General features: G+C 41.9%; 1 protein-coding gene across 10 annotated transcripts in view; it reads left to right on the forward strand.

The window, feature by feature from the left end:
• The window catches only part of Fancd2 (FA complementation group D2), an 85,895-nt gene that overhangs the window by 8,572 nt on the left and 56,506 nt on the right, over positions 1 to 20,817 (forward strand). For 3 of the 10 annotated variants that reach the window (XR_007592913.1, XM_050148417.1, XM_050148423.1), the window contains exons 1-10: positions 7 to 85; positions 2,208 to 2,304; positions 5,848 to 5,988; positions 7,011 to 7,078; positions 7,217 to 7,320; positions 7,739 to 7,799; positions 9,321 to 9,373; positions 13,118 to 13,196; positions 16,663 to 16,787; positions 19,719 to 19,806. Coding sequence is in view for 9 of the 10 variants with exons in the window: in XM_050148417.1 (XP_050004374.1) it covers positions 2,241 to 2,304; positions 5,848 to 5,988; positions 7,011 to 7,078; positions 7,217 to 7,320; positions 7,739 to 7,799; positions 9,321 to 9,373; positions 13,118 to 13,196; positions 16,663 to 16,787; positions 19,719 to 19,806 (783 nt within the window). In the remaining variant the exon portion in view is untranslated. Of the gene's footprint in view, positions 1 to 6; positions 86 to 2,207; positions 2,305 to 5,847; positions 5,989 to 7,010; positions 7,079 to 7,216; positions 7,321 to 7,738; positions 7,800 to 9,320; positions 9,374 to 13,117; positions 13,197 to 16,662; positions 16,788 to 19,718; positions 19,807 to 20,817 lie in introns of those variants that run through there. The other 7 variants (XM_050148419.1, XM_050148421.1, XM_050148420.1 and 4 more) reach the window with 5 other exon arrangements.

Genomic DNA, 20,817 nt, shown 5'->3' on the forward strand with positions numbered 1-20,817 from the left:
CGCCGGCGCGGTTTCGATGGCGTCGGAACGGCGTTCCGTCAGGCGGGAAAGTCGAAAGCTAAGGGAGGCGACTGGCGGCCTGCAGGTGAGTGGCGTCGCGTCCCTGCAGGCTACTGTTCAGGTCCATACCTAGCCCGGCCTGACTCTAGGACCCCGCGGTTCAGCCTCGGCCTCTTCATCCGCTCTGACACGGGATAACCCCTTAGGTCCTACCTTGCGTGGGTTACATGACCAAGTGAGCAAGGCTTTTACCCCAAATCCTTTAAAAGGAGTAAGATAAAGGCCTTTAAAGCTTTCTCGGAAGTTGGATAATGTCATTTCGAAGATAGGCGGCTCTGATTTGCTCTACTGTTTCCACTTGAACAATGGCTGTCAGGGGTTACATGTAGTAGGTAACGCACAGTAAGAAATTTTAACTTTCAGTGTTACACATTTTGGCTAAGACTTATTTAATGTGTATGTCTGTTTTGTCCTCGTGTATTTATGTCCACCACGTGCATACAGGAACCTGAGGGGGTGGGTGCAGATCTCCTGGAACTGGAGTCACAACAGGAAGTTATGAGGCACTTACATGGGTGGGAACTGAACCTGGGTCCTCTGAAAGAGCTCATTAACTCGGTAGAAACCGTTGTCATAAGTAAGAGTTAAGAACTGATGTTCGCACCGATGCTCACTGGGTGGGCACCCATGCCTGTAGTCATAGCTTTCCCTGGATGGAGGCAGGAGGACCAGTTGGTCATCAGCATTGGCTCTATGGGTTCCCGACCATACAGGGCCACTCAAGACCCTCACCGTTGAAAAGAGCCAAAACAAAGAGCACAGATTCTAGGCGACATTTGGCCTTGTCTTAGAACCGAAAGCAAATTCATGAATGAATGAAACAAGGAGTGCAGATTCTGGAGCCAGACTCCCAGAGTGAGAATCCCGGCCCTTCCCCGATCAAGTGAGTACCTGGCCGAAGTCAGCATGTGAGAAATAAGTGGATTATAATTAAAGCACTTAAGACGGGGGTTTTTGTTTTGTTTTTGAGACAGGGTCTCACTGTATATCTGTAGCTGGCCTAGAATTTAACTGGTCACTATGGAGACCAGCCAGTCCAACCTACATGGTGAGGCCCTGTCTTAATAAACAGGTGCTGGAGAAGTAGCTCAGTGATTAAGAGCACTTGTTGCTCTGCAGAGATGCGGGTTTGTTTCCCAGCACTCAAAAAGTGGCTCACAACCGCCTGTAACTTCATTTCCAGGGGATCTGATGCCCTCTTCTGGCCTCTGTGGGCATCGGGTGTGCTCATGGTCCACGTATATAAGTACAGTCAAATATTCATACACATAAAGTTTAAATATTTTCAAAGTAAGAAATGAAAATTCCTGTCTTTGGCAGGAGAGTTCTTGCTTAGCATATGCAAGGCTGTGGTGTTGAGGGGAAACAAGCGTTGAGGGAAATTGTCCCTGCTTTTCCTCATCGTTCCGCCTATTGCTAGACTAACTGGCCTCACCCGCCCTCACAATACCTCGTTTGTAGGGTTACTGTCTGTGTAACATTGCAGTTAGACAGATGTAGTTAAATACCGTAAAGACCTTGGTATGCTGTAAGCTTCCAGAGAGCAGGGTTGATGTCCGTCTTGTCTGCAAGTTTGACACAGTACTGAAGTAATCAATAGAGAGCAGGTGGATGGGGCTAGGTCGTGGTCTTGCATCTCAGTTGAAGAAGAGCTATGGCTTCTTTAGCAACAGAGAAGGAGTCTGGTGAGCAACTTCGTCAATCGTAATGAGTCTTTCTCGTTCTGCCACGTGTCTCATGGCTGTTACCTCTACACCTGTACATCCTACTTGTTCTCTGTCTCCTGGCGCCTCTCCCGTCTTCCCAGAGTCCTCTCTATCCCCCAAAGTCCCGCCTATACCTCCTGCCTACCTATTGGCCATTCAGTTCTTTATTACACCAATCACAGCAATACAGCTTCACACAGTGTACAGATATTCCACAATAACAAATATGTCTTGATATGATATTTATTGGCCCGCTCTAGAGCTAAAATGTGCTCATCATTTAGATTTAGACAGTATTAATGTGAAGACCAAACCTTCTGCTTATGGATAGACCTGTTTTCAAAAGACTTCTTGTCTCTGTTTGTTAGTTCTTCTGGTGTTTGGGGTAAGCATTGTATCACTGAGCTAAATACCCAACCCCTGGATTTTTTTTTTCCTTAGGAGGTAATATAAGTACAGAAGACATTGGTCAAAATGGTTTCTAAAAGAAGACGGTCAGACTCTGAGGATAAAGAAAACATAACAGAAGATGCCTCCAGTAAGTACCTAACCTTTTACTGTTACATTTGTATCACAGATATGTGAGATAGAAAAATATGCAAAATTCTTTTCAAGTGCTGAAGTCCGTCAAGGATTAGTGGAGAGAACACAGAGATTCTAGGAGATTAAGGATTGAGTTTATTCCTCAAATGCCACTTAGGAGTTTTGGACCACTTCTGAGCCTCACTCTTTACCATCATAAAAATAAGTTTTATAAACACTGGGTAGGTGATTGAGTGGTTAAGAGCACTTGATGCACTTGCAGGGGATCTGGGTTTATTTCTCAGCACCCACGTGGCACCCCAAAACTGTCTTTAACGTCTGTTCCAGGGGATTCAATGCCCTGTGACCTCAGAGGCACCATAGATTCATGTGGTACATCTAGGTTCAGGTGGACAGTCACACACATGAAATAAAAATAAATCTTTGCCAGGTGGTATTGGTGCACACCTTTAATCGAAGTACAAGAGAGGCAGAAGCAGGCAGGTCTCTGTGAGTTCGAGACCAGCCTAGTCTACAAAGTTAGTTCTAGGACAGCCAGTGATGTTACACAGTGAAACCCTGTCTCAAAAAACCAAAAATAAATGAGTGAATGAATAAATCTATCTATCTTTACAAAAAATTATTACAGAATCATTATCTAGATCCTAGAAGACAGAGAAAAGAAATCTTCACCCTCTAGAAAAGCAGCTGGGCCGGGCATGGTGAGACATGCCTTTAATCTCAGCACTTAGGAGGCAGAAACAGAAAGATTGCTGTGAGATTGAAGCCGGCCTGATCTATATAGGGAGCTCCAAATCTTAACTTGTCTTCTTTTACCCCTAAGAATGTTGTGCTATAATAGTGATAATATAAAGAAAAGTCATAGCCAGGCAGTGGTGGCTCATGGCTTTAGTTCAAGCACTCAGGAGACAGAGGCAGGCAGACCTATGTGAGTTCAAAGCCTGCCTGGTTTACAGAGTAAGTTCCAGGACAGCTAGAACTGTTAAACAGAGAAACCCCGTGGGGGGGTGGGGGTGGGAACCAAACAAAGAGAAAGAAAGAAGGAAGGAAAAAACAGTAAAGTCCTACCAAAACAAGCAAGTCACTAGGAAACAAATAGTTCATACTCTGACCAAATGAGACTTCAGATGGCAAAGATGCTAAGAAGAGTTCTGGAAAGGAAGCTGAGGAATGGCTCAGCTAGTGAAGTGCGTGGCAAGCATGAGGACTCATGTGATCCCCAGAGCCCTGGAAAGGTGGTGGGTCCAGTTTTGCATTTGTAATCCTAGTGTTGAGGTGGTGGAGTCAGGAAGCTTGCTGCCGCTTGCTGGCCAGTCAACCTAAAATACTCAGCCCCAGTGAAAGACTGTTTCTGAAGTCAAGGTGAGGTAAAGGCAAGGACTTACTCCAAACTTGGCCTCTGACCTCCCCCTCATGGTGTACACATGTTTTTAGAAAATATCTAAGTGAGTACAATTTTTTAAAAATCAAATTGGGTACCTCCTGAAGAACACTTGATGTTGACCTCTGGTCTAGACCACACACCCAAACACACATACACACATACACACACACACACACACAAAATATGTACAAAACTAGTTCTAAATTGCATTTTGCACTTGTTTGCGAGCCTTCTTGGTTGGTTTTGTTTTTCAGATAGGGTCTCATATAGGCCATGTTGGCCTCAAAACTCACTTCCAGAGTGCTGGGATTATAGGCGTGCACCACCACACCTGACTTCTACTGTCCTGTCAGCTAGCGTCCTACTTGACATCTTGTTGAACAACATTCCGAATCACTCAAACTCAAGGCTGAGACCCCTTTTCTTTCTTCAGCACTAGGGACTGAACCTAGGCCCTCAAACATGCTAGGAAATGTACCACAGAGCTCCTGTCCTAGCCCTCTGTTTGCTTTGTATTTCTGCCACTAAATTTTTTACTCTGACCTCGAACTCAATTTTGTAGCCCAAACACATCTTGAACTTTATCCTTTTGTCTTGGCCTCCTGAGGAGCTACGATTACAGGCCTACCCCAGAGATCAAGCAGGAAAAGCTTGAGTTAGACAAAGAAATTCTAAATTTCTACAAGTCTCTTAGCAAAGGGATTGAAGAATATGAAAAATTGGTAAAAAATTTGAAACTGAAAAAAAAAGAATTTAGAAAATGGGTAAACAAACCAGCTATGGTGTCATGTGCTTTAATCCCAGCACACAGGAAGCAGAGGCAGACGGATCTCTGTGAGTTCCAGGACAGCGTACTCTGTGTAATGAGTTTCAGGTTAGCCAGGGTTGCATAGTGTAACCTTATCTTAAAACAAAAACAAGCCAGTTGCACATCTTTAATCCCAGCACTCGGGAGGCAGAGGCAGGAGGATCTCTGAGTTCGAGGCCAGCCTGGTCTACAAGAGCTAGTTCCAGGATAGGCTCCAAAGCTACAGAAAAATCCTGTCTCGAAAAACAAAAAACAACAACAACAAAAAAGCAAAACTCCCAGAAAATGGGTGAATATAAAGGTCATCCTTTGGAAATGCCATTTCTAACAGAGAGACGGCTTCTGATGTATGATGAGGGCTGGAGATACGGGTCAGTAGGCAGAGTGCTTGCCTGGCATACTGGGTTCAATCCACAGTACTAGGAAAAGGGAGAGAAAAGTTTATGAGGAGGAACTTGAGTTTTGTGCTCTTGGTGAGTAATAAGAAAACCGAATTTCTCATTCTGATTTTGACTACATAGAAAAAGAGTCAGAATTGCATCATAAAGGACAAAAGTAGCTGTGTTTTTTGGATTAAAGTCCCTGTTTTGTTGTTTATTATGTGGTGAAAGCCTTAGGATAAAACCAACCTGAGCTTTGTACTGAAGGGTGTGGTAAGAAGAGCTTGGCCTATTCTGTCTGACTTTGTGGACAGATCATCACTTCTGAGATTTGGCATGAATTAAGATTGTTACCAGAAGAGTTTGTCAAAAGCTTCAGGCTGTAGGGACTGTTCTTGGAATTTTGACTGTAGCTCTGGTGTGCAATCCGGATTGTGCATTATAATAAACTATTCAGCGACTGCAGTGGGTGCTTGAGAGACAGCTCTCCTTTAGATTTTAGGTGGAAACTGTTTCCATGGTTATTTTTGTTACAAGTGCTTGTTGTGTGTGTGTGTGTGTGTGTGTGTGTGTGTGTGTGTGTGAGCGTTTGTTTTGTTTTTCGAGATGGTTTCTCTGTGTAGTTCTAGCCGTCCTGGAACTAGCTTTGTAGACCAGGCTCGCGTTGAACTCACAGAGATCCACCTGCCTCTGCCTCCGAAGTGCTGGGATTAAAGGTGTGCGCCATTTGCTGAATGCGGTTATATTTGGTGTTTTTTTTTTTGTTTGTTTGTTCTGTGGAAGCTGCTGTTGCTGACCACCATTGGAGACAGCTCATTTCACTGCAGCATCAATGTGACTGACTCTTAAGGACAATCAGAATTTCCTCTCAGAAACATTTAGTCCTGGGTTTGTGTTTTAATCTTTGAATTTTTCTTATTTTTGTGGTCACATTCTTGAAGGTTTTATATTTGTTTGTTTTTCCAGAAATCTTGAAACAACCCCTTTCCAAGCTGGCAAAAAAATCTCATGGTTCTCATGAAGTTGAAGAAAATGGCAGTGTCTTTGTAAGACTTCTTAAGACATCAGGACTCACTCTTAAAACTGGAGAGAACCAAAATCAGCTAGGTAATATTCAAAGTGTATTTTTGAATTGAGTGAAAGTGCCAGGATTATCATGGATTTCCACAGCAGGGAAGGCGATGGGGATAGGAGGAGACTGAGGAGACTGCTAGTTAGACGATGTGCTTATGGCTTTTTTTTTTTTTTTTTTTTTTTTTTTGAGACCATGTTTCTCTGTGTGGTCCTGGGACCCAGGCTCAAACTCAGAGATTCACCTTCCTCTGCCTCCTAAGTGCTGGGATTAAAGGTATGCGCCACCACAATCTATTCATGTTTCTGGTCTTTGTGTGGTGTATGTGTATGCATACAATCTTAATCTTTATGTTTTAAGGCTTGATAAATAACTATTAGATAACTCTAATTTTTTATTTAGAAAAATCATTCATATGCTACTGGTAGTCCTTTGTTGAATACACACACACACACACACACACACACACGTGTATGTGTACATCCAGGAAGCAAGTAGATCTCTATCAGAAGAAAATATGTTGAGCCTCTTGAGCCCTATAAGGCTGGAAACATGTTTTGAGGGCATAGATACATTGTCCTACTAAGTATATGACTGGTTATTTGTAGACCACTGGGTGTCTGACATCTGCTAGATTAAATCTTTTACACTAGGTTTAAAAGTTTTGTCTGAAAATATTCTTTGTAGAGCTGGAGAGATAGCTTAGTAGTTAAGAGTATATACTGTCCTTCCAGAGGACCAGAGTTCTACTCCCAGCAACCACGTCAGATGTGTGGAACTCTGGCTCCAGGCCAGAGCCTGAGTATATATTTTCACATAAAAATACTTTAAAAGGAAGGAAGGAAGGAAGGAAGGAAGGAAGGAAAGAAGGAAGGAAGGAAGAAAGGAAAGAAGGAAGGAAGGAAGAAAGGAAAGAAGGAAGGGAAAGAAAGAAGAGAAGGAAGGAAGGAGAAAAACATTCTCGGTGGCATCATCAGATGTGAATTTTGTCTTTAAGGAAGGAGGCTGTGGTAGACATTCTACATAATGTTAAGAAGCTCTCCTTCCTTCCTCCTAGGTGTGGATCAGATAATCTTCCAAAGGAAGCTCTTTCAGGCCTTGAGGAAACATCCTTCTTATCCCAAAGTATGTATCCTCTCTGTGGTACTTTTGCTTTTGCCAGAGGTACTGTGGGGTTAGGCTGTAAAGTTGAGTGGCTGATAACAAGTGTTCAACTGTAGAGCTTATCTTCTCTTGTCTTGGTTATACGATCTTCTTGTTCAGGTAATAGAAGAATTTGTTGATGGCCTGGAGTCCTATATTGAGGACTGTGACAGTCTCAGGAACTGCCTGCTGTCTTGTGAGCGCCTGCAGGACGAGGAAGCGAGGTGTGGAGAAGAGTCTGTCTTCAGAGTGCAGTCTGGCCGTAATCAGACTGGGCATGGGAAATGGAGTTTTCTTTGTTTTATTTCTTTTTATAACTCTTTTACTCAGTTTAAATGTAACCTTAAAAATATTAAATTTGAGGTTAGATGGCAAAGAAATTGAATGTTTATTTTGAAGCAGGGTCTCGTGTGCAGCCCTGTGTGTACTGGAACTCCCTATATAGGCCAGGTTAGCCTCACAGAGGCTAACTTGCAGAGAGCTGCCTCCTCTGAATACAGCAGCTAAAGGCTTCTGCTTTCAATTCAAGTCTGGCTTTGAGCATGATTGTGAAGGGCTGCGTATTTAACCAGTTTTATGTAAAATAAGTAGTAAAGCATTAACATAAACAAAACAGGAGCCAACTACCTCCCTGTTTTACAGCACGGGTGCATTTTACTCCAAGAGTCTCATCAAGCTACTTCTGGGGATTGACATTTTGCAGGTGAGACTGCACCACCTTTCCTGAGAACATGATGGATGTGACTTGGGGAAACTAGCAGATAAGGGCTAGTTGGTTTGCAGCAACATGTCTGTAAATCATGTCTGTGTCATGTATTGTCCCTAGGCCAGATATCTGGCAGTCCTATTCATTTCCTCAGTATATGATTCTTGTTTATTTAAAAAAAAATTAAAACTGGTGTCTGACTGGCAGAAGTGAGTGGGGGTATGTGCTCGTGAGTACAGGTGGTGAGGTTGCCTGTGTGGGAGCCCCTGGAACTGAAGTTTCATGCAGTTTTGAACTGCAGCACATGGGTTCTGGGAATCAAACTCGGGTTCTCTGGGAGAGCAGTGAGCATTCTTAACCACTGAGCCTTATCTCCAACCTCCTACTCTTTTTAATTTATCGAGCAGCCAGTCCCTTAACATGTTTTAATGTTTCAAATTGAACAAAGCTGTGTAATGAAAAATATCCTTCCCACCCATCCTCCCTTTTCCTCTTTCTTAGTTTCTTCTTCATATACTTTTTAATCTCTTATTTTTCTTTGGAAATCTTGAATATAATTAAATTAGCTATATTAAAGAGGTCCATTTTTTATCTGAAGGGAAGACCTTTTTTGAAAACAATCTTTTCAAGTCTGCATTTCATGGACTAACAGTTGCCATATTTAATAGTATCTGATTATTTTAATTTTCCTTAACAATCACTCTTTAATATTTTGGAATTCAAATTATTGATGTCTTTATATTCCAGCATTTTATATTAAAAATACACAGTATCTGCATGAACATTCTTAGGGGAGGGTACCACTTATATTATGATGTTTCCTCAAGAGTGCTGGTGGGAGAGACATCTGACTTGTTATACATCTTTTAATCATTATTATAGATAATAAAGTAAACCATCTACTGATGAAATAATTCTAGGGTTTAATGTGGTTTCATAAAAACATGTTGACAATAGATATATTCACAGATCTCAGCTTCAGGATTGCCTCTTTGCTGACTTTGCTATTTTTCCCTGGAGGTGATTCCAGGTAGAATTTGTCCTCTATTTTATCCATTCCTCTCAGGTAAATCTTATGCTTCCGCTGTTGCTACAAACCTCTTAGGAAGCCTTTTTTTTTTTTTTTTTTTTTTAAGATTTATTTATTTATTTATTTATGCAGTATCCTGCCTGTAGGCCAGAAGAGGGCACCAGATCTCGTTATAGGTGGTTGTGAGCCACCGCGTGGTTCCTGGGAATTGAACTCAGGACCTCTGGAAGAGCAGTCAGTGCTCTTAACCACTGAGCCATCTCTCCAGCCCCTTCTTTTGCCTTCTCTACATTGCCATCTGTGTGGTATCTTCTCCATTAAACGCAGCTTACTGAATTCTTCAGTGTCGTAGTAGCATTTTAGAGTACCATCTAGCCACTGGCCTGATGTTGTACAGCAGGCCTACTTGCTATTTTGACCTGATAGCTAATATATTTCTGTTATGTGTTTTAAAACCAATGCCTGACTATACATGTCTTCTCTTTTAGCCTGCCATTATCAAAATGTTATTTGAAAAAGTGCCACAGTTTCTTTTTGAAAAGTAAGTGGAATTATTCCGAAATGTTGAATGTACATTGATGCTTTTAGGACTCTCTGGAAAGTTTCATCTGAGATGTCCTATGGTCATGTTTAACATGCTAGGTTCCTGATCATCTATTACTTCATAAATACTAAGATCATTGTTAAAGCAGCTGGGCAGTGGTGGTGCACACTTTTAATCCAGCACTTGCAGGGCAGAGGCAGGTGGAGTTCCAAGATTCCAAGATAGCAAAGCTACACAGAGAAACTCTCAACCAAAAAAAAAAAAAACCTGTTAAAATAGTTAACACATGTGCTTGTTCTTCCTAGAAGGGCACATAATACTCTGGCAGTAGTGGCCAGTTGGCAGAGTCTTTGCCTTTTTATTTTTAAAGTGTATGTGTACCACTTATGTTTTAAAATTACTGTGTCGGGCCTGGAGAGATGGCTTAGTAGTTAAGAGCTCTGGCTGCTCTTGCAGAGTATTGGAGTTAGAGTTCCAGCACCCACAGAGCAGCTCCATTTGTAACTCCAGCTCCGGGAATCTAATGCCCTCTTCTGGCTTCCAAGAGCACTGCATGCACATAGTGCTAAGACACCCATGCAGATGAAATAGCCATATATAAAATAATAAGTAAATATTTAAAAAAAAAAACTGTCAGGAAGGAAAATTACCTGCCTAATATAAAATGACATAAGCATGAAATCTCAAGTATAGAAACGTCAAAGATGTAAATATTCAATTTCATTAGCAAAGGAAGAAATTTAAAATAAAAAATGGGGCTGTGTGTGGTTGCACATACCTTTAATCCCAGCACTAGGAAAGGCAGAGACAGGAGGTTCTATGAGTGCAAGGCCAGCCTGGTCTTCAGAGAAAGTTCCAGGATAGTCAGGTCTACACAGAGAAACCCTGTCTTGAAAAAACAAATAAATTAGTAAAAAGTTGCCATGCAACCTGGATGTGTAGCTCAGTTGGTAGAATCCTTGCCAGGCCTGAAGACCTGAGTTTGAGTCCCATGACTATAGGTATCTCAGCACTCCAGCAACAAAGGCAGGAGGATCAGAAACTCAGTCACCCTCAGTCACCCTCAGTCACTCCAGCCCAAGACACCTAAGACCCTGTCTCCTAAAAGAAAGAAAAAATATCCAGTGCATTTTCCCTACACCCAAAAAGGTTTTGTTATGTATATGTTGTAAATGAGTATATATAAATCAATCATTGTGAAAAGCAATTAAGGTGTATGTCTTAAAACCTTAGATTTATATCTGATGGCTAGACATGATGGCATGTGTTTATAAACCCAGCACGTAGGAAGAGGAGAAAGGAAGATGAAGGATTCAGGTCATAGTGAGTGAGTTCCTGGCTAGTCTGGGCTATGCTATGAGACCCTATCTTGCAGTAACAAAAAAATATCTTTAATTCCAGCACTTGGGAGGCAGAGGCAGGTAGATCTCAGAGTGCTCAAAGCTGGCTGGAGCTACATAAGGAAACAATGTCTCAAAAACAAAACAAGCATTATTTTATTTATTTATTTATTTATTTATTTATTTATTTATTTATTTTTGATTTTTGAGACAGGGTTTCTCAGTAGTTTTTGGTGCCTGTCTTGGAACTAGCTCTTGTAGACCAGGCTGGCCTCGAATTCACAAAGATCCGCCTGCCTCTGCCTCCTGAGTGCTGGGATTAAAGGCGTGTGCCACCACCGCCCGGCGGCATTATTTTCTTATTAAGAGTTTATTTTGTTTTTTGTTTGTTTGAGACAGGGTCTTATGTAGTCCATATTGGCTTATATAACTTGCTATATGGTTGAGATTGATCTTGCACTCCTAATCCTGTTTCTATCTCCCAAGTACCAAGATTGCAGGTGTTTGCCATTGTGTTTGATAAATTTATTAACTTTTTTCCCCCATTTTCTCCAAAAAGTATTTCTTTGTGTTTCTCTGGCTGTCCTGGAACTCCTTCTCTAGTCCAGGCTGATCTTCAGTTCAGAGATCTGCCTGCCTTTGCCTTCCAAGTGCTAGGATTAAAGGGTATATGCTACCACTGCTTAGCAATTTTATTATCTTTTTTAAAAAGTCACTTACACTTGGTATGATGCCATATGACTGTAATTCCAGTGCTCATGAGGCAGAGTGAACAGATCTCTTGAGTTTGAGGCCAGTTTTTTTTTTTTTTTTTTGAGAATGCTTGAGTTCTTTTTTTTTTTTTTAAATTTGTTTTTAATGATTTATTTAACTTTATTTTATGTGCACTGGTGTGAAGGTGTCAGATCTCGTGGAACTGCATTTTCAGACAGTTGTGAGCTGCTATGTGGGTGCTGGGAATTGAACCCGGGTCCTCTGGAAGAGCAGTCAGTGCTCTTAACCACTGAGCCATCTCTCCAGCCCCGGCCACCCGGGTTTGTATAATGACACCATATCTCAAACAAACCAAAGAGTCACTGTGTGACTGTGCAAGTGATGCCATCACTAATGTCCTTGCTGGGTAAACACGAGGGCCTGAGTTTCACCCCTAAAACACATGTTAAGAAACTAGACATGATAGTATGAGCCTGTAATCCCAGCACTGGCAAGGCAGAGACAAGATCCCTGGGACTTGTTGGCTATCTAGTCTAACTGCATTGGTGACAAGATCCCTGGGACTTGTTGGCTATCTAGTCTAACTCCATTGGTGAGTTCCAGGTTCCATGAGAGAATTTTGCTAAAAAATATGATGGCGTGATTTAAGAAGACAGCTCATGTTGACCTCTGGCCCTCATGTGTACACATACACACACACACACACACACACACACACACACACACACACACACACACACGTCACATTTTTAAGAGATGAGTATTATCTCTTCTTCCTAGCCATGGCCACTGTTGCCACTATTTTAGTCACTTTTTTACAAAGCACTATGACCAAGGCAACTTATTTGTGGCTCACAGTTTCACAGATAGTCATGAGTTCATACATCATGGTAGGAACATGGGAGCTGGTAGGCAGGCAAGATGTTGGAGCAGCAGCAGAGAACATGCATCCTTTTCTGAAAGTTGGAGTCAGAGGAGAGCTAACTGGAAATGGCATGGACTTTGAAACCTCGAAGCCCACCCTCAATGACAACTCCTCCAACAAGGACAAACCTAGTCCTTACCAGACAGCTCCACCAACTAGGGACCAAACATTCAGATATGTGAACCCATTGGGGCCCTTGTCATTCAAATCACCACAGCACTGTTAACAGTATTTCCTTTTAGTCATCTTTTTCATCAATATAGCCATGTCTGGGTTATTTATTCATTTATTTTGTGTGTTTGGTTATTATGCCCATGTGTATGTCTGTGCACTGCATGCATGCCTGGTGCCTGTGGAGGCCAGAAGAGGGTAACACGTCCCCTGGTACTGGAATTACAGATGGTTGTGAGCCACCATATGGTTTGCTGGGAGTTGAACTTGGGTCATTTGGAAAACAGCTCTTAACTGCCAAGTTGTCTTTCCAGTCCCTCTTTGTTTTGAATAATAACATTTGTGTCTAACACTGAGCCCTACAACTAGTAACTATATAGTATTGTTTATTGACTGGCTGAAGAATTCTGTGCAGTATTACAGTTTTCTGTTGCCTAGTCAGGAATTGGTGATGCAGCTTAGTAGTAGAGTACCTGTTCAGCATTTGTGAATCCCTAGAACCAAACAAAGAAAAACAAAATTGACATGGGGGGACGGGCAGAGGGAAGGGAGAGACAAACAACTCAATCCCTTTTCATTCTGACATTTCAGCGAGAGCAATGATGGAATCAACATGTCCCGACTCATAATCAATCAACTAAAATGGCTGGACAGAATTGTGGATAGCAAGGTAGGTTTGGGGGCTTTATCAATTTAAAAGGTTTTTTATGACTGGGAATGGTAGCGTGTGCCTATAATCACAACACTTGGGAAGGAGAGGCAGGCTGATTTCTGTAAGTTTGAGGACAACCTGGTCTACATAGTGAAACCCGGTTTAGACCACAAACAAAAATCTTAGTCAGGAATGGTGGTACATGACAATAATCTGAGCATTTAGAGGATAGAGGCAGGAAGATGGAAGTCAATTTGAGCCAGCCTGGGTTACATAGTGATACCCTGGCCCAGAAAGCAAAACAGATTTTTATAAGACTGACAAAACCTTTTTGATTTTTGGGATTTTTTTTTCCTTTGTAAATGAAAATTTCACTTTCTTATCAATCATCATGATCACTTATTCCCAGCAACGTTTAAGCATGCATGGGCAGCCCGTGTATGGTGGTTCTCCAGTTGTTCCTATCCTGGGCAGTCCTAGATGCTTGTGTTATTGTCATACCCAAGGCTCCACAGTCTTCCTCTATGCTGTCTATCCAGCGGTTTTGGGCCTTCACCTTATCCCATGCACTCCTCCAAGCAGTGCTATGTTCGGGTATCTGCCATCATTCATTCTCATAGCATGGCCTAAGTATCTCAAGCGCCATTGCTGTGTCCTGTAGTTTACTTCCTTCTGTAGATGGAGATGTTTCCTAATGACATGGTTGCGCAGCCTATCCATGTGATGTTTAGAATCCTCCTGAGACATGCCATCTCAAACACATTCTTATTTCTTATTAATATATTATCTTTATTCAAGTTTCCTAATTTGAGAATCTTGAATATTTGACTCTTTCAAAAATTTGTTTCAAAATAAGCTTAGGCTACATGAAATGGTCTGTGCCTGTAATTCCAGCACTTGGGGATGAGGCAAGAAGCCAGAAGTCTGAAGCCAGAAGAGGGACTATATAGAGAGACCTCTGATTTACAGAGGGCTGTGAGAATAAGTGGGTAAAGGTTGCTATGCAACTGGAAGACCTGATTTGATCCCTGGGACCCCACATGTAAACCCCACAAAGCTTTCCTCTGGCAGGAAAATACATGCATTTCCATACATGCATTAATAAATACTTTTTTTTTTTTTTAATTTTCAAGACAGGGTTTCTCCGTAGCTTTTGGTTCCTGTCCTGGAACTAGCTCTTGTAGACCAGGCTGGCCTCGAACTCACAGAGATCCACCTGCCTCTGCCTCCCGAGTGCTGGGATTAAAGGCATGTGCCACCACCACCCAGCTAATAAATACTTTTTAAACTTCCTCAGTTATAAAGATTAAGGATAGTTTATTATTATATGTTAAATATTTGGTAAGGGTCTAGAGCAGTTGTTCTCAACGTGGGGTCATGACCCCTTTGGGAATCAAATAGCTCTTTCACAGGAGTTGCCTAAGACTATTGGAAATATCAGATATCTACATTATAATTTATAATAATAGCAAAATTACAGTTGTGAAGTAGAAATGGAAATAATAATGGGAATTGCCACAACATGAAGAACTGGGCACAACACTGGGAAGGGTAAGAACTACTGACTAGTGAGATGACTGAGAGGTCAAGAGCACTTGTTGCTCTTGTAGAAGACCCGGGTTCAATTCCCAGCACCTACATGGTGGTTCACAACTGTCTGTAACCTCAGTTCTAAGATCCAGCAAGCACGCACATGATATATATATATATATACATGCAGGCAAAATATTCGTACCCCACAAAGTATAAAATAAATTTTGGGGAGGAAGTGTGGTTTTGAGACAGGGCTTATCTGTGTAATTGGAGCTAGCTCTATAGACCAGGCTGGTCTTGGACTCATAGAGATCCACCTGCTTCTGCCTCTTGAGTGCGCCACCATTACCCTGCTCACCTGGCTATGTTTTTAAATATTGGGAAGAAAGCTAGGCATAGTGGTGTACAATTTTAATTCCAGCACTTGGGAGGCAGAGGTGGATCTCTGAATTCTAGGCTACCCTGGTCTACAGAGTGAGTCCCAGGACAGCCAGGGGCACACAAGAAACCCTGTCTCAAAAGAACAAAACAAAACAAAAAATGGGGAGGAGGGTCGTGTATTGTTTCAAAATCTCAAGATTCCTTTTTTCTTTTCTTTCTGAGACAGGAAACAGGGTTTCCTGGTATAGTCCTGTCTCGGACTCACAGAGTCCCTGGAACTCACTCTGTAGACCAGGCTGGCCTCGAACTCACAGAGATCCGCCTGCCTCTGCCTCCCGAGCACTGGGATTAAAGGCGTGCGCCACCATTGCCAGGGTCTAAGATTACTTTTTATTTCTGAAAAGTGGTGAGATCCCAAGCCATCTTATTTCACTACAAATGCTTTAATTTGATTGCATACTGAAGGAAACTTTAGGTAGTTTTTGCAAGTATGTGATTTATGTAAGTGCCTTGGTAAAAAAGCTGGTCTTACTTCTTCAGATGCCTTGATTGTTTGGGAATTTTGGGTTTTTGTTTTGTTGTTGTTGTTGTTGCTTGTTTTTACAGGGTCTCACTATCTAACTCTTGACTGGCCTAGAACTAGCCTCGTAGATGAGGCTAGCCTAGACTTTTGACCCTCTTGCATCTATTTCTCAATTCTCAAGCCCACAGATTGTCAGTGTGCACTGCCATGCCCATGATCTTTCCAGAGGTTCTTAAAATCATTCTTCTGGTTTTGACAGGCACTCCAAACTAAATCTTTATTTAGGAAAACAGGGATTTTAGAGTCTGATCTGGGCTGGAATCTGGGGTCTGTACTCAATTTGGATGTATCCTATACTATCTCTGTGAATTTAGAGGAGAGGCATTTTCCTCTTGTGAGTATGTGTTCAGGGACAGGTGCAAGTATCCAGAGATCAGAGAACAACCTTGGATGTTATTCCTCAGGCAACAGCCACTCTTTTTTCCTTCTTGAAACAGTCTTTCAGTAATCTGTCTCAGATTGCCAGTGTACCCCGGGGTCTATCTGTCTCTGCTTCCCCAGACCTAAGATTATAAGTACATCTACTGTGCCTAGTTTCTTTCCCATGGGCTCTGGGAATTGAACACAGACCCTCATTCTTGTGTTTTTTTTTTTTTTTAAACGGCATTTTATTATTAATGAGTATACTCTTTCCCCGCTCCCATTTGCCTCTTAATTTAAATTTTGAGCTTGAATCTGTCATGGTCATGTTGTATACATGATGGTTTCAGGTCTGTATTTGATAAATAAGTACTGCTTATTTTGAGTAATGTGCTACAATTCAATTTATTCATTTATTTATTATATATACAGTATTCTCAGTATTCTGTCTGTGTGTATACCTGCAGGCCAGAAGAGGGCACTAGATATCACTACAGGTAGCTGTGAGCCATCATGTGGTTGCTGGGAATTGAACTCAGGACCTTTGGAAGAACAAGCAGTGCTCTTAACCACTGAGCCATCTCTCCAGCCCCCAGTGCTACAATTCTAATAATGTTCTCTCTGCAGGACCTCACAACCCAGATGATGCAGTTGATCAGTGTTGCTCCAGTGAACTTACAGCATGACTTCATCACCAGCCTTCCTGAGATCCTAGGGGATTCCCAGCATGCTAATGTGGGAAAAGAACTCAGGTGGATAAGCACTGTGCTACTGTCTCGTGGAGTCTCCATGAGGGGAACTTGTTCGTTGCAGTATGAAAAGAGCTAAGTTTAGGTCTAGTGAGTAACTCAGTGACTAAGGGTTCTTGTCTGTCATCTCCGATGATGTAAGTTTGATCCTGGAGCCCACATAGTAGAAGAGGACTGACTTGCACAAGTTTTCCTCCGACTTTCATATATGCACCGTGGCACACATTGTTGTGTGTGCACACATACACATGCGTTTGGGATATAAAGGCTGGATCACAGTGTTTAAGTTCATTCTCAACTGTGTAGCATATCACAGCCAGTCCTGGGGTACATGAGACCCACACACAAAAAGTGGCTGGGTATAGAACTCAGTTGATAGAGTGCTTGTCTAATGTGTACAAAATGTGCTCTTTCTTAATACTGCATAACAGGTGTGGTGGCAGACAGTGGAGGCAGGAGAACCAGAAATTCAAGGTCATCCTTGGCTACATCATGAGTTTGAGGCTAGCCTGGGATACAAAATGTGAAATCCTGCCTCAAGATGTAAAAATTATAAATTATGGTGCCTGTACCTTACATGAATAGAGTATGGAGTTTGACGTGGTTTTCTAGTAACTGCATGCATTTGTGTAGTCCCATTTACTTTCTTCTTGCCCTTACCCCCTTTTTAAGATGGGGGTCTTATATAGTCCAGGCTGGTCTCAACTTCACTCTGTAGCTAAATATGACCTTGAACTTCTGAACCTCTTGCTTTTCCCTCAAGTCTTAGATCAGGATTTACAGGTATGTGCCACTAAGTTTGCCTTCCACATACTTTTCCTTTTTGTTTATTTTGCATGTGTGCCTGGGGATAATGCACACCTGTACCACCGTGTGGAGCTCAGAGGACAACTTTCAGGAGTTGAACTTTTCTTTCCATATTTTACATTCCCAAAATCAAACTCATATCTTTAGACTTGATAGCAAATGCCAATATCTGTTGAGCAACCTCACTGGCCCCCTTATATGTTCATTTAAATTATGAAAACTGGTTAGGATTAGGCTATAGAGAATTTTGTTTGTTTGTTTTTGTTTTTTTGAGACAGGGTTTCTCTGTGTTGCTTTGGAGCCTGTCCTGGAACTACTCTTGTAGACCAGGCTGGTCTTACAGAGATCCGCCTGCCTCTGCCTCCCGAGTGCTGGCTTGTGCCACCATGCCCATCTGGCACTTCCTCCTAGTTTACCACCGCCCAGTTAGGCTGTAGAGAATTTGAATACAGTCTCTTTGTTTCATTTCCTCTAAGAGTTTCTCAGGCTTGACTGCACCTTGGAATTTTTTGTGAAGCTCTTAAATATCTGCAAGTTTGGGTGCTGAGATGACCCGTTATAGTGCACGGCCATACACAAGGACCTGTTGCTGAGCTCCATTGCTAACTGTCACTCATGGAAAAATAATACTGTAATTGGAGAGTAGTAATTAATAAGAGGCGAACCATATTCTTAGCATACAGTTTCTGTCCTGGTTTTCCTCCAGTGCTGGGAATTGAAGTCAAAGCCTTGTGTTTGTATATCCTAAAGAAGTGCACACTAGTTTTATGGACTCTATCTTAATGCATATCTTTTCCTAGGAGTAGTTTTAAGTTCCTTTTATAATACTTTAAAAAAAATATTGAGACCAGGTCTCTCTGTAGCTCTGGCTGGCCTGGAATTTGCTATGTAGATGAGGCTGGCCTCCAACTCACAGAGATCCGCCTGCCTCTGCCTTCTGAGTGCTGGAATTTAAGGCATGGGCCACCATGCCCATTTGGTACTGTGCAATGCTGTAGATAATGTTCAGTGATTTCTTCCTTTGTGCTTTTAGACATTGTGCTTCTGTGGATAGCACAGTGTTACTCATTTTGCACATACAATGGGCTTGTCCTGTTGTTGTGCGTTCCCACAGGATCCCTCCTACCCATCTCGCCTCTGTGCACTGCTGTGGCTCCATGCATCTGTCCATCATATATAGCACAGTCCACTTAATTATTGTGGCTTTCTTTCCTTTTAGTTTTTCAGGAAAGTGTATATCAACTAAGTAGCAATGATTTCTCAGTAGTAAAGATGTTGAAAGAGGGGCATATCATTTCTACATGATTATTCGAAGTTTTGTAATGAGTAGGTATTATGTTTTCTAATGAAGACAATAGCCAAACACAATCTTTTTTTTTTTTTCTTTTTTAGAGGCAGTTTCTTTTTATGTAGTCCTAACTGTCTGAAGCACCATATACAGAACAGGCTGACCTTAAGCTCACAGAAATCCTCCTGAGTGTTGGGATTAAAGGCATGCATCAAAATGCAATCATTTAATAGGAACTGGCTTTCTTTTTCTTTTTTTTTCTTCGATACAGGGTCTCATTGTGTAGCCCTGGCTGTTCTGAACTCGCTTTGTAAACCAGGCCGGTCTCCAACTCACAGAGACCCACCTGCTTCTGCCTCTCAAGTGCTAATGTGCCATTACTGCCCTGCTACAGCTGGTTTCTTACCAGTGGGTTCCATTCTCAAGTTCAAGCAGCTACAGATTAAAGATCTTCCCCCCCCCCCAAAAAAAATGCACACACACTGACATACAGATTTTTCTGATCATTGTTTCCCAAACAACATAGCGTGCCAGGTATTTGCATAACTTTTACATTGCATCAGGCGTTCCAAGTATCCTAGAAGTAATTGACAGTTTGTAGGAGGATGAGCAAGTTATGTAATATATGTAGTATGTAATAACTACACCGTTTTATAGAATGGACTTAAGCATCCTAGGATTTTGGTGCTGTGGATAACCTAGGAATCAGTTCACTGCAGGTACCAAGAGACAACTGCATATCCTGCCTTCCCCGACTCTAGTGAGTGACTTTCTCAGGTTGTTTTCTGCCCAGTTCTATTCAAGCCATTATCGAGCTTTTCCTTCTTTGTTATTAACAGTGAGCTGCTGATTCAGAATACTTCCTTGACTGTTCCAATTTTGGATGTCTTTTCCAGTCTCCGGCTTGATCCAAACTTCCTGTCTGAGGTAGGAAAGACCCTGCTTTCCAGAAATAGGGAGAAATCATGTGCAATGAAAGAAAATAGCACTGAAACTATGCTCACAAACATAAGTATTATGTGCACATGTGCGTACATGCACACACACACCCGTATCAAAACCAGGGCCTACTGTAACACTAAGCCAGAAGTCAGCCCCTTTACTTTTTTTTTTTTTTTTTTTTTTTTTTTTAGTGAGATGGTCTGACCATGTAGTCCAGACTGGCCTCAAACGCAAACTCTTCCTGCCTTAGCCTCCTCAGTGCTGGAATAATGCATGTGTGCCCCAGGCCTGGCTTAAGCAATGCAATTTAGTTGGGTTTTGTTTCATTTTTGACTGTGCTGGTGATCAAACCCAGGGTTCCACAAATGCTAGGCAGACATTTAACCAATGAATCACACCCTCATCTCTTAAGTGGTAAGTTTGTGTGTTTGAGTATATATGCATGCATATTAATATGCATGCATGTAGAAGCCAAAGGACAACCTCAGGTGTTCCTCAGGTTCGTACACTTAAAAACTTTTTTTTTTGAGACAGGGTCTCACGGCATGGAGCTTACTTGTGAGCATTTCCAGCCATGCCTGGTTATTTTTATGTGAGTTTTGGGATCAAACTCAGATGTCATGTCACAGCTGGGAATATAGCTTAGTTGTGAAGTGCTTGCCTAGGATGTACAAAGCTTTGCCCCTCGGCACCACGTAAACTTGATGTTGTGGCATACACATAAGCAAGAGATCAAGACTAGAGGAAGAGACAGACGTTCAAGATCATCCAGGGCCAGCCTGGGATTCTAAAACCCTCAAGGAAAATAATAACAATTGTTTGTACTTTTTTGGTAACTTTTAAAATACAAGCATTCCTCAATCTAGCTGGTTTTTATTTGGCAGTTATTTCCCTAGACCTTGGCTCCCTTCTAAATAACATAGTCTTATTCTGGAACAGAGTCAGCTTTTCATAGTTCTGTCTGAATAACATTCAAAGACAAACCCTCTGGGGACA

This window comes from Alexandromys fortis, unplaced genomic scaffold, assembly GCF_014885135.2.
Source record: "Alexandromys fortis isolate MF-2015 unplaced genomic scaffold, M_Fortis_MF-2015_v1.1 scaffold_59, whole genome shotgun sequence".
Taxonomy (NCBI): Eukaryota; Metazoa; Chordata; class Mammalia; order Rodentia; family Cricetidae; genus Alexandromys; species Alexandromys fortis.